Source organism: Dromiciops gliroides, chromosome 2 (assembly GCF_019393635.1).
Source record: "Dromiciops gliroides isolate mDroGli1 chromosome 2, mDroGli1.pri, whole genome shotgun sequence".
Lineage (NCBI taxonomy): Eukaryota > Metazoa > Chordata > Mammalia > Microbiotheria > Microbiotheriidae > Dromiciops > Dromiciops gliroides.
The window spans coordinates 483,947,508-483,962,045 of record NC_057862.1 but is presented as its reverse complement, the minus strand read 5'-3'; the positions used below and the strand labels follow the sequence as shown (position 1 = coordinate 483,962,045).

Sequence of the window (14,538 nt, the reverse complement as noted above, 5' to 3'; positions counted from 1 at the left end):
CTTTAATCCAGCTCTTTCTTATTTCAAGGCCAGTTCTTTATCCACTATATTATGCTACCTCTCAGAACATACATGTATGTACAACCTTGTGTACAGACTCTTGTGTATAAGTATATATATTTTTATTTACATACATGCTTACATATGTGTATATGCATATGCATATACATATAAATGTTTTTGTACAGGGTGACATGGTCAAATGGTCAATAATAGTCAATAAACATTTATTAAGTGCCTATGTGCCAGGCACTGTGCTAAGCACTGGGGATACAGATATGTTTTTTTAAAAGTCCTTGCCCTCAAGAAGCTTACAGTCTAATGGGGGAAGACAGTACACAAAAGGTACCTCATGTGGGAGCATGGTAAAGAAGTCAAAGATGTCTGAGAGTAGTACAGCCAGATAAAAAATAAGATGTTTTCAGCCAAGCTTCCTCCTTAAATGGTGGTTTTAGAGTTTAAGGCTCTACCTTTTGATCAGAGAGGCAAGAGGTAGTAAGGAGGAGGAGTACTAAGATCTATGGGATTTTGCAGGATGATAAATTTTCTGAAGTGATGTCCAAATAGAGGGCATATATTACACATATGAAATATAGACATGTTTTCCCACATGTTGCCCCTTCTTAGATACCACGTGACCATGCTACCATCTATAAATGTTCATTGAACTATAACCCCAAATGTTAGTTCCAGTGTGTGGGGGAGCAGTGGGAGAGATGTGTTAGGGGCATTCCAGATCCACTGACAAAAACTGGGATACTTTCTCTACTTCCACTGACAATCTCATCAGCTGGGACTATGCAGTTAGCATTTACATATAGAAATAAAAATGTTTTTAACACAAAATTTGGCTTTGATTGTAATTAAATTTAGTCAATACAGGAAGCAGATACTTCATTTGTTGTTCATTACTAGTAAAACACTATCAAATATATCTGAGCATAGTGCTATAGATTGAGATGATCATAGGTTGGGCCATAACCTTTAGAGGTCATTCTTTCTCTTGTGTACAGACTGTACTGAGTTTGTAATATTTTTCATCACTTAAAAAAGATGAAAACTTCAGAGTAAATCTTAAATATGGTTTTAAAGTTTAAAATTCTCCCAATGTTAGTGGCCAAAACAAATTAGACCAGCCAGATGCTATGAAAATGACCTGAGGTGGTGAAAGAAAGAAAACAAAGCAATATTTGAAGAAGATAATAACAGTTTAAGTTTGTAACAAAATATAATATTTGTTCTTAGAAGTTTTGTTTATTTTAGTATTTGCTCTATGTGATTGCAGTCCATGATTTTTAAGGAGAAAGGGAAGTCTACTAGTTCTGTGATTTTGTCTAAATAAGAAATTATTATTTTAAAAGAAGTATGAATGAATGCATTAAAGTGAGATATCTAGGAACTTGTCTAGGGAGTGACTTGTCATCTCTCACCTTTCTATTTTAGTTTATTACTTCTGGAAATTAAGTACTTAACTCAATCGTTTCTGTGCTGTTAAAGGAAGCAAGTGCTAAAAATGCCCTCCAAATTTTGGTGTCCTGGGACAAAGACCCCATTGCCTAACCTCAGTTACGTGTCTGCAGTGTGGCATGAGCTCAAAGAGGGAATCTTATTGGGAGTTAGAGAAGCAAACAGATTAGACACACAAAAACTGTAACTGTTTTAAGCTCACACAAATTTTCTCCAGAATCTACTGTCAATGAGGGTGTAACAGCAGTACTACTTAGCTGGATTGCAACAATGAGGGTAGCAGACTTAATGCATTCCACACAGTAGAGGAATTGGTAAACCCACCCCTTGCATTACATTCATTGCTTGGATTCAATTTCAGGAAGGGAAAATCAAACACAAAAGAGGGGATGGGGTTGGGGGGGTGGAATGTTGATTTGGTTGCAACTTTGGCATTGGACTCTCCTGACCAGTTATCAACACCAACAACTTATGTCCTTTCCCTTTGTTTGCAAATAATGAAGCATATGACTTCATAGAGTTTTGGTGGATTTTTGTAAACCAGCATTTATCTATTTTTATCTGGTCTGAGTAGCTATGGAGCCTAACCAAATTACCGCTGCCCACATTATGGCTTTTGACAGCCTGACACAGAGGATTGAAATCTCATGTAATGTTAGTCTTCCATGAAAATGAAGACCTTTTTCCCTCAAGTGGAACTCTGACTGATCCACTAAGACCCTCTGGTTCTTAGAATCCTAGCTTTCCTTATAGCTCAGTTGAAGTTCCCCCAGCTACATGGGACTTTTCCTGATGCCCTCACCTATTAGTACCTATTCTCCCCCCCCCAATTAACTTGGTAGATATTTAATTGGCATATATATATATATATATACACACACACACACACACATATACATATACATATATATATGTCTATATGTATACATTTTTTCCCCTTGATAAAATGTAAGCTCCTTGAAGGCAGAGACCATTTCACTTTTATTTCTGTATCCCCTTCACCTAATACTTTGCTTGGCACAAAGTAGCTACTTAATACATGCTTGGGATAGATTGATACAGATAATCACACTATAAATCAATGTTATCAATTGTTCAGGCAACTGTAGATAACATCAGTAGGGGCAGAATGTGAGATGGCATTTAACCTATTGCTTTTGCCTGACCCATTTGCTACTATTTGCAGGAAATTGAGAGAAAAAATCATGTGTGACCCCAAGCAAGTCTTTTCACCTCTCTGAGAATCACTTTCCTTCCTCATCTGTAATGTAGTAAGTATGGACCAGATGGTCTTGAAGATCTATTCCAGCTTTAAAGTTTTGAAATTCTCTGATACTCTCAACATATCTCTCTCTTTGGCTGTCAGTTCAGTAGAGCTGAGCATAAGCACCTCAGGGTGTTTACATTCTAAAATCTTCTTGGGTTCAGGGGAATCCCAGTGTTAGGATATTGATTTTTGACACCAAGACAGAAGTCTAGAACCATTGGATCACAGATCTAGAACTGGAAGGTTCTTTTGAAACCATCTAGTCCAACCTGATCACTTTGTAGATGATGACGACTTTGAGAGACAGAAGGGTGTGAAGTACCTTGCTCAAAGTACAAAATAGGAACCAGACATGGTCCCTGCCCCTAGGAGTTTAAAAGTCAAATGGATTTTATAATCCAACCCTCATGCTATTTGTACTTTCCTATGACCTTTTTTTACCTTCTCTTCCAAGGATACTCACTTAAGATAAGAAGATTAGAAAACCCAGCTTTGTTTTGTCAGGTAACTGGAAAACCAACTGCATGAAGCAGCACAGAGCAAACATCTTCCCCTACATGGATTTGGGGATGATGTTCTCTTTGAGCTGCCATCTGAGTAGATATGGAATTGAGTAAAATGGGTGTTCATCAAGGGCAGAGATTATGTCATTTCCCCTGTCTTGCAGTGTCTGGCACATGGTAAGGGCTTCATAAATGTTTGCCAGATCAAATAAGTAACATACAGGAAGTCTAAAATCAGGTGCTGTTGGGTTCTCTTTCAACAGCTCTATAATGGGAACTGATGAATGGATCCACTTTGTGACTCTAAGGGAGGCCGGGCCAGGTTAGGACAAAGCCTGGTATATTTTTCCTGCCTGAATTATTTGAATTTGTCAGTTACTTTTGTCACACTTACCAGGTGGGTGCCTTCACTCTGCTCTTTTCTTTTTTTGGAGGTGGGGGGTGTCTGGGTAGATTTAGCCTTTTAAAAAAATTCCACTGTAGATACTGAGCTTCTAGGAGACAGAGCTCTAGTATAAATGTGAAGTAGCCAGAAATGAAATGTAACAAAACAACAAAATCCAAGGCAACATAAATTCAGTTGTGTGGTGATAAAAATTCTAGCAGCTGGGGCAGCTAGATGGTGCAGTGGATAGAGCACCAGCTCTGGAGTCAGGAGGACCTGAGTTCAAATCTGGCCTCAGACACTTAACACTTACTAGCTGTGTGACTCTGGGCAAATCACTTAACCCCAATTGCCTCACTAAAAAAACCCAAAAACCCAAAAACAAAAACAAAAAATGCCAGCAGCCTCAGAATCAGGGATAAATGAAAACATTTACATATTGCCTTTGCATAGGAAACACAAAAGGCCCTGTCTTCTTTGTGCCCACGTTCTTAGCACATATTAAAATCAGTCAATCAATTAATAAACATTAATTAATTGAGGAGAGGCAGCCTGGTGCAGTGGATACAAAGCCAGTCTTGGAGCCAAGAAGACTTGGGTTCAGGTCTCACCTCTGACACATAAGGACTGTGTAGCACTGGACAAATCACCTCTGAGTGCTCTGGGCAACTATTTAAGACTTTAATTTGCAGAGCACATGCTAACTAGCTTTGGTGGAGGGAGTTTCCTCACTAGAAGATTCCATATACCAATGAAATCACATGTGTGGTGCCTCCCCCTATTAAGGTTACAGGCCTGTGCTAGCTGTTGTGGGCAGCTAGATGGCGCAATGGATAGAGCACCAGGCATAGAGTCAGAAGACCTGAGTTCAAATTTGATTTCAAGGGTTTACTAACTATGTTACCCTGGACAAGTCACTTAACCCTGTTTGCCTCAGTTTCTTCATCTATAAAATGGGCTGGAGAAGGAATTAGCAAACCACTCCAGTATGTCTGACAAAAAAACCACAAATGGAATCATGGATACAACTGAAAAACAACAAAACAACAAATTATGGGCCTGTGCTAGATGTTAGAGACATACAAGGACAAAAATGGAATAATATCTGCCCTCAGGGTGCTTACATTCTAAAATCTTCTTGGGTTCAGGGGAATCCCAGTGTTAGGATATTGATTTTGACATCATCCCAAGAAACATCATGCTGCTTATTTATCAATTGGAGCAAGGGGTGGGGGCAAGGGGGGGAAGCTAATCAGGAATTGAGTCATACAAGAATAAATCACTTGCCTGCTTTAGCAACTGAGCTTTTAGGAGATGAATATTCAAGAGTTGATGGGTAGGTCATGCCTCTTTTCTGTTTACCTTCTGTAAAAAACGGAAAAAAAAGGTTTGATTATTTCTATAGGAGGTGTTTTTTAGTTAATCCTCTATATCAGCTGATTCTGCTACCATTACCCACTTTCCTAGAAGTTATCTATGCTAAGAAGGCACAAAGCCATCTGCTCTTGGGCAGAGCTATTAAAAACAAATATCAAAGTCAAAGAAACATTTAGCTTTCTCTCATAGGCTTTACTTTATTAGGAAGATTTGAATAGGAGCAATGAAATTCCCACAACTGGAAATTATTCAGCATTAGGTCCCAAGCCTGACTCATGGAAACATGATATGTAAACTTAGGTATTTATATATAGGTGGGTTTTTTTTCAGGGCAATGGGGGTTAAGTGACTTGCCCAGGGTCACACAGCTAGTAAGTGTCAAGTGTCTGAGGCCGCATTTGAACTCAGGTCCTCCTGAATCCAGGGCCGGTACTTTATCCACTGCAACACCTAGCTGCCCCCTATATATAGTCTTAAATGTTTAATTTCAGTATATAAATGAAAGCAAGCAAGAAACTATACTTCTAGATAATAGACGGATAGACCTTATTCAGAAGTTGCTTATAAGATAATCATAGGATCATAAATTTAGAGCCAAGAGGATTCATAGGATTGTGGAGCTAGAGCTGAACAGGATTTAAGAGGCCATTTGGGCCAACAATCTCATGTTACAGATGAGGAAATTAAAGCTCAGAAAGGTTAAATGATTTGCCCAAGGTGATATAGGTAGTAAGTACCTAGGATTTGAACCCAGGTCCTACGCACAGTACCACTGCCTTCCATTCTCATCTTTATAAACATCATTGTTCCATTAGCACCACATGACATTAAAGAAATCCAAAATGAAATAGATGTAAAAATATCAATTTTCCAGTAGCCCAGTAAGGACTTTTAATGTCCTTAATGATGAATGCTAAATTCTTATATTTATTAATAGCTCAGAGAAGTGGGGAAAAAAGACTGGCTTTGGAATCAGAGCATCTTGGTTCAAAACATAGTTCTGCTATGTATTTATTGCCTGTGTGGCACTGGGCAGTTATCTTCTTGGGGCCTGAACTTTCTCACCTGGAAAAGGGGGAAGTTGAACCAGATGATCTTTAAGGTTCCTTCCAATTCTAAATTCTATGATCCTAAGAATTTGTATTCTCCTAGGAGAAGGGAATGTGGTCCTTCAAGGAAAAGGAGTGTAGAGAAAACTCCTGGACTTGGAGTAAACTCCAAGGTTAGGCTCTGTTTCAAATTTACTGTTTAAAGTTGGGTGAATCACTTTACCTCTGTAAACCTGAGTTTCCTAAATTCTACAATGATTTGGTCTTATGATCCTTTCCTTTACTACATTTTAATTTATCCCTGATCAGGGTGATCAGGGTCAGAGTAGGTGACTCAACAATCTAAAATTTCAGAAGCTCTTAGAAGCCTGATGGCATCCCAAGTATATTCCTCAGCTACTAACTAGTGTCTGAAATTCCACGGTTAGAACTTAATTCCTGTATCTTCATTTCAGGCTTTAATCCCTGTTAAAATGAAAACCCTCTTCAGGAAGGATAACATTTTAAGCTGTCATCTCTTTCATTGACCTCATATGAATGAATTTCAGATCTTTTCCTAGGAGTAGGTTGTCCTATGCAGGTTGGAGGGAGGGAAGGGAAGATTATGAAGACACTGGTCATTGGAGAAGGGCCAAGAGAAAGCTAAAAAAATGTATGCAGAATGGGCAAGTCAGGAACGCTAAAAACAAACCTTACTGCTTCAAGACATTCCCAAGTTACCCTTAGGTGAATTATATACTTGTTTACAAAGTTCAGAGCTATCATTTTAGACTGAAAAGTTAGGGTCATAGGATCTTAAATTTAGAGATGGAACTAACCCAGCTCCCTCATTTTACAGATCAAAACTCAAGGCCTGAGAGGTGAAGTGATTTGCCTAAGGTATTACATAGTGTTAGGATTTGAACTCAGATCTAGTGATTCCAAATCCTGTGCTATTTCAGGCTACTTGAGTACCACTGAAATGGGATGATATAAGAAGCTTGAAACGAGTTGGGGTAGAGAGCCACTGGGTCCTTTTCAACTCTAAAATTCTGTGAAAGCTCTGTTATTAGTCTCTCTAATTCACTTCTGCTCATAAAAATGATCTGGTGAGCAGGAGGCCTGAGATTTCCAGGCCCTCATTACATGATATAGATTACAAATCTTTTTTTTTTCTCTTCTGACTCATTTAAGTGCACTTTTATGGAGAACTAAGAAAATATACCATCTCATTTTCTATGTACTACTCAAAAGGAAAAGGAATCTGATCTGTCTTCTACAGCATAGATCAGGAAGCAGATGGGTAATATTCAAAAACTCTCGAGGGAATCACATATCTATCCCTTTCCTGAATTGTGTGGAAACACCCTGCTGACAAAAATGCCCACAAACCCCTCCTTCTCAACCAACCTCTGTGTATTAATTAGAGGAGTACAGTGAAGTGTGAAAATTGGAAATAAAAACTCAAAGAAAGGTCACTGAGGAATCTCAGCTTTCAAGTGAGAATCTTGACATAATCCAGTTAAACTAGTTGGCAGAAAGCCAAAGTTTCACACCATGCTGGAGGTGGCCATGTGACTGCCTAATGATTATGATTATTTGGGCTGCCAGTCAATTTATACCTTCATGCCACAGTGAAAACCTTTAACTCAGCCAGCCACGTAGAAGAAACTTCCTCCTTGTTTCGGAGACACAAATATTTAGCATTCATAAAATAAAACCAAGAAATCCCCCCAGTAGGAAGATTGAGGCATAGTCACTGGGATTTACAGTGAAGTATCTAAACAATTGATTCCCTTTGTGAAGCCCTGAGAATCTTGACTCCCATGGAAATGGTGCCATTCATTCTACTGTTGGATTTGGGGAACTGTAGGTTAAGGATCACATCTCTCATTTTGGCAATAGGTGGTGGTGTTTATGGGTAGGGCATACATCTCTATGTCCTATTTTCTGTCTTTCATGATATTAATATTTTGATGTGGTCCCTAGGTTGTAACCTGTGAAGTCCCGCAGCAATTCATCTTGGATTTTCTTAGCTGGAAACAGATCTAATCTGAGTCTTGGTGATGTACAGAGAGGCTAGGGCTGGGGGTTGGGGAGGGAATAAAGAAAAGGTTATTCTAGCTTGGAATCCTCTTGAAAGGTCCATTCTAGCCCTGTTACTACATCCTTGATCTTGCTGAAGTGTGGTATACTTTGCTCCTTTATGTGTTGTAGAAAGGACAACTGGACTAGGAGTTTGGAGACTGGTTCTAATCTTGCTTCTGTGACCAACCAGTTGTATGACCATGGGGAAGTTAATTCACGCTTTTGGCTCTTCATTTCTCCATCTGTAAAAGGACCTTGAAAAGCTTTAAGTTCTCTTTGCTCTAAAATTTCATAACTAGTTTGTGATCAATCATGCAAGGACCCTAGACGATTTTACATTTTACATTCTGCAATTCTACAAAGTATCTGAAATATTCTCAAAAGCCTAAAGACTTTTTGACCTCCTTAGTTGTGTCTCAGAGTCAACTTGGATTTCCAAAGTCCTCTAGAATGAAGGTAATATTCTAGTTTCTTTATAGAGGCAGCGTGATAGAATGAAAAGAATTCTAGAGTCATAGGCCCGTAGTTTAAATCTTGATTTGGCTATTTACTACTAACTATGTGACCTTGCTCAAATTACTTAATCTCTCTGGGTTTCAGTTTCATTAGTAATATGAAGGAGTTGGGCAACATGACCTCTAAAACCCCTTCCAGCTCTCGACCTATGAGCCAGAATAGGCCTTTTGCTTAGGGCAAAGCAGAATGCCAGATGTGCTTGTTGAATGACAATTTAATAACTAATGGGAACAAAAGGGTGAAATGGACATAATATTAAAAGAAAAAAAGTGAATTTTAATGTTAGGTCAATCTCTTTGCCAAGGGCAGGTTACCCAATCTGTTTTTTATTTACCTGTCAAACATCTAAAGGGTCTTATATCTGAAACATTGGCACATCAGTTCCAAAACTTAAATTTTAAAAATACACTTGACTAGGGGACAGCTGGGTGGAGCAATGGATAGAGCACCAGTCCTGGATTCAGGAGGACCTGAGTTCACATCCGGCCTCAGACAGTTAACACTTACTAGCTGTGTGACCCTGCGCATGTCACTTAACCCTAATTGCCTCACCAATATATATATATATATATATATATATATATATATATATATACACACACACACATATATACATATATATATATATATACACACACACATATATATACATATATATATATATATATACACTTGACTAGCTCTAAATAGGACCTCTAAAAAGTTTCTATTATATGTTCAAAGAGAGTACTTACTTATCTCCTCAGATTTCCAAGAAGGACTCATCAAATGATGATAAAATCTATTATTTTATAATCCTAATTGTTAGGGCCACTCAAGAAGAACAATATTCTCTTTGCTAGTTTCCCCATTCCCTACCATGCCTTTATTGAAAAGTGGGGCATTAACTATAAGTTTAGAAACATTGCAGCAGTTTTGAGGGTACCTGAGATTATGAAAGATTCTCTCCACCGGGGCAGGGACAATGATCGGATTCCATTGGAGTAACTTCCTTTGTACCCTGATTGTCCAGCAACTTTTCGAACAAGGATTTTTCCTCCTGAATTATCAACCACACCACTGTGAACAAAGAATTACATGTGAGGCAAGAATGAAAAGAAACCTACTTCACTCACAAATTGTCTGGCATAACCAGAGAACTATTAATAAATTGACTTCCATCACTGTAAACAGAGGTGGAGACAGAAATTAATAATTTTTTTAAAATGTTGAAAGCCCAACCCATAGAAATGTCTTTTTTGAAACACAACCTACTATTTGATCTCCTCAGAATTTCTTTCACTAATTGTTCTGACATTCAGAAATATCTCTTTGTTCCCCTCAGATTTCCCTTTCTAACAAAAAAAGTTATTTCTATTAGAAATGTCTATTAGTATCTTTTAAATATAATGTTAAATACATTCTCTTTTTGATTTTTCCCAACCCCAATTTTTCTAAATAACTCATAATGTGTGAACCTATTTCAAGGGGGTAGTATAAATTTCTCCAAGCAAGAATCCTTTGATTAAATATAATTTTAGGAGGATAGAGAGTACATCTGTGATTATATTGGTAAAGGGAATACTACTAGGTAAGGAAACTCCTACTACCAATGTAAGTTGATGCTTTATCAGCAATTTGACATATTGTGGTAGCTGATCTCTGCTGTCAACCCAAAACATTTATAGTCATGGATTATTAGAGTTGGAAGGGACCTTTCAGATCATCAACTTTATTTAACCTTTTCATTTTATAGATGAAGAATCTGGGCATTAGAGAACTTGGGCAATTTGTCATGGCATGCAGGTAAAAAGTGGCAGAGTCAATATGCAAGCCTTGGATCTCTTGACTCTAAATCCTGCTCTCCTATCATTACTTTAATTGCTGTCCCATTCTGGAATATCCTGCCACCTTTTATTTTAGGTAAATGTTGACCATGTTTTGTGGTTTAGCTCAATTCCCATAATTTCTATGAGCTTTCCTTTATCCTAAATCCCACATGCATCTCTCTTGTTTCTCAGAAATCTTTATAAAGCTGCAATATACCATTTAGCAATCAATTATATTCTGTACGATACAGTAATTGTTAAAGTGACTCACGTTCCTAACTAGACTGTCAGCTCTTTGAAGGTATTTAATAATTTTCTTATTATACCTTAAAGCACTTATTGGTTGATTTTTTGGGTATATTGTAACTAAGTGGTCCTTACTGTTTATTGTTATCATGAAAAGAGTCCTTCATATATAGGTTCTGCCACTACCTGTATGGCTTTGTCAGTCACTTCAACTCTCTGGGCCTCACTTTCCATCCTCTATAAAATAAGGGAATTAAAATAGACTACCTCCAAATCTATATTCCCGTGAATAGATCTTTTCAAATATGAAGAAAATTTTTAATGTAAAAAAAAAAAGACAGACTTCCCACATAATGATGATTGTATTATTAACATCCATTAACTGAGAAGATGTGTAATGGTATGAAGCTTGTTTGAATTTAGTAAGGCTTTTAACTATGTTATTTTATTACTCACAATAGCTTTGGATACATTTTTTTAAAAAGTAATACATCTATACTTGTTGAAGAAGTATTTATTCTGTCTGCAGAAGGAAGGAATGTTTACTTAAATCAAATAATTTCAGAAAATGTACTTCTTGAAAGAACTTTGTAGATACCCCAAGGGGTTCCCAGTTCACAAATTAGGAATCACTAGCATAACCTATGGCCTAGCTGATAAGTTCAGAAACAACTAAATATCAGGATTCGTGGCTAGTTCCTGACTAGATGCTGTTCTGGTGGTGGGTGATCTTGCCAGAAGCCAGTGTGGCTAACTTTGTCTCTTGTCAAGGACTCTTCACTACATCAGTCTCTGAGCAATCTCCCCTTTCTTTGATACCTCTATAAATACAGGGATTAATTCTGCTAGGGACTGAGCCAAAGAAAAATTGTTTTTTCTTAAACATGCTCAATAACCTCTTGTTCTGAAATCGAATCAAGGGAATTTTTCCGTCAGGGAGACCTGATAAATCATCAGAGGTGGAATGTGGCTGTAACATTTTATTGTTATGAAATCCCTTCATCTAAAATATTAGCCTCTTCTAAACACTAGTATCCTCTTTCAAATCTCTCCCACATCTTGTCTCATCCAGCTTTGTCTGTGACAGAACCAGTCATGTTAAAAAATGTTCCTTCATTTATGAGTTTTACATCAAGGAATCAGTCCTTTTGACATTTTTATCCCCCCTTTCCTCTCTAAAATCAGCTTGGCTAACCTGGTTGAAAAAGAAAACTGGCAGGAACAAGAGATTCCTGGCTGTTTTAACCTAAGAAATCTCCATTAACTTTTTGCATGGACATCAATATTTCTTTCTAACATTTTATTTAACACCACTCCCTGGGGTTTTATCAACCTAAAATAGCTTTGTATAGCTAATGTTCTCACCTAAATTTCTTTTCCTAGTGCTCAAAGACCCCCGACCCCCTACCCCGCTTTCTGTCTCTCTTTCTGTCTCTGTCTCTCTCCATTGCAGCTGCTTTTCTCTAGCCTGGTTAGTCTTTGTCTCTCTTTCTGTCTCTGTCTCTTGCTGTCTCTCTCTCTCTGTCTTTTTCAGTCTCTCTGTCTCTCTCTAACTTCATCCTGTTTCTCTCCATTGCGGCTGCTTTTCTCTAGCCTAGGTTATGAAAAGCAGTAGTTCATCTTCTTTATCATTCCTACACTGAGTCTGTTCTTCCACATGGAATTGCCCTTTGATACTGGAAGGAGCAATAGAATTGGCATTGGAAAAGCTGAGATTGAATTCCATTTCAGCCACTTTCTAGCCATATGACCTTGATCAAGTCACTTTCATTTTCGAGGCTTCAGTTTTCTCAATTATGTAAATACCTTGATGGACTAGCTGGGCCCTCTTAACTCTGAATGCTTTGGGAATCTGTAACTTTCTGTATCCTTACTAAAACATCATTTCTTAAAGGAAGCCTTCCCTGGCCAGTCCAACTTAACTCTGATGGCTCCTCTGTTTTGCATTGCCTTCTCTACTTCCACACTCACTATATGCTCTTATTAAAACTTCAGAATTTCCAGCTCCTGTGGTAGCCCATTTTTGAAGGTGATAGATACAGTGAGGAAAACCTTGGCCTGGAATTCAGGAGACCTGAGTTCTAGTCCTGACCAGCTATGCCACTTTATTGTACTCTACCTCAATTTCCTCATGTCTCATAAGGTTGAAATGAAGAAAAAAATACCCCAAGATATTAGATGCAAAAGTTTGAAAATGTTGAAAATGTTATGTAAATATACTTTGATACCTTTGTAATTTTTCCTCTGGGGCTCATTCCCTTAACTTATTTGCATTTGCTGGGTATGTCCACAGACTAGATGATTACTCTTCTTCTGGGTTCTAGGGGTAACCTTAATGGCTAGAGTTCCCTCTTAATGAGTTTCCAATGGTGTACTTCCCATTGATTATTAGTGAATGACCTCAAAGAGCTTCCAGCAAATATATTTAATAAGGGGATGGTAAGAATGGTAATTATCCCCCCCTCCCACCAAACCTGGGGGTGTACTCTTTCTTTGCTTACATAAGGTCCCTGGAGAGAATGGACTCAACTTTAAATTACAATAGTAGTGAGGCATAAGTGTAGAGAATATTTGTGGTGGGAGCAGCTAGGTGGCCCAGTGGATAGAGCACTGACCCTGGATTCAGGACGACCTGAGTTCAAATCCAGACTCAGACACTTTACACTTACTAGCTGTGTGACCCTGGACAATTCACTTAACCCTCATTGCCCCAGAAAAAAAAGAAAAATAAAAAGGAGAATATTTGTGGCAAGGGGGTATGTTATGATCCCTGGCCCTGGAAGAGCTTTCCTCTTTTATGGAAACTTCATGGAATTCACTGTTTGTTGTTCAGTTGTATTTGACTCTTCATAACCCCATTTGGGGTTTTCTTGGTGAAGATACTAGAGTGGTTTGCCATTTACTTCTCTGGTACATTTTATGGTTGAGGAAACTAAGGCAGAAAGGGTTAAGTGACTCACCCAAGGTCACATAGCTAGTAAGTGTCTGAGACCAGATTTGAACTCAGAAAGATGAGTCTTTCTAACTTAAGGCCCAGCATTATACCCACTGTACCACCTAGATGCCTGAAGTTCACTGTGGGATGCGGCATTAGTGATAACACTTTTCAGGGTTGGCAAAGGACAAGGCACTTATATAGGACAGGCTGATCTGCGGATACTTAAGGCCTCTTCTACATGCTGCAGGCTCTTCTTTTATTTTAGGTGCCTTTGTCTTATTTGGGTGTCATCTATCTTTATCCGATGGCCAAAGTTAATCTTTCAAACTGATTAAGGACTTGTTCACAGATATAATCAAATAAGGTAATATTTATAAAAGTTCTTACTTAACACAGAGCTTGGCACATAGTAGGTACCATATAAATATTTATTCCCTCCCTCCCTCACACCTACTTTACATTTGTCACTGCTTCATTGGAACTGCTTGTGCCTTTTGTGATTATATTAATTGGTACAGTTTGGAACCCCACACCCTTACACTTCTGTGATCTCATTGAGATGGATACTCTCTTCCTCAGTGCAGATAGCAACACAATCACATCCTCTCATTCTGTGTAACACTTAACATGAGACCATAGATTTCAAACTGGGAAGGACTTTATTATTCATCTAGTCCATTTCTTTCATTTTATATATGAGGAACCTGAGATTTAGAGACATTAAGTGACTTGCTCAAAATCAAACAGGTAGGAAGTAGTGAAATGGGGTTTTGAACTTTGATCATTAGATTCTAAATCATCACTCTTTCCACTGAACTTTACTGTCTGTATCCTTAACTCATAAGAGCTCCTTTCTCAAGCTCTCTAGACATTATATATTGACAATTGATATTAATAAATGGAGTATGTGAATTA

General features: G+C 38.0%; 1 protein-coding gene across 1 annotated transcript in view; it reads right to left on the bottom strand.

The window, feature by feature from the left end:
- Positions 1–14,538, bottom strand: part of VIT (vitrin) — a 166,879-nt gene that overhangs the window by 74,393 nt on the left and 77,948 nt on the right. Inside the window, exons 5-6 of the mRNA XM_043986033.1 lie at positions 9,557–9,690; positions 4,910–4,987 (exon numbers count right to left, since the gene is read on the bottom strand). Coding sequence (XP_043841968.1) covers positions 4,910–4,987; positions 9,557–9,690 — 212 coding nt within the window. The remainder of the gene's footprint in view (positions 1–4,909; positions 4,988–9,556; positions 9,691–14,538) is intronic.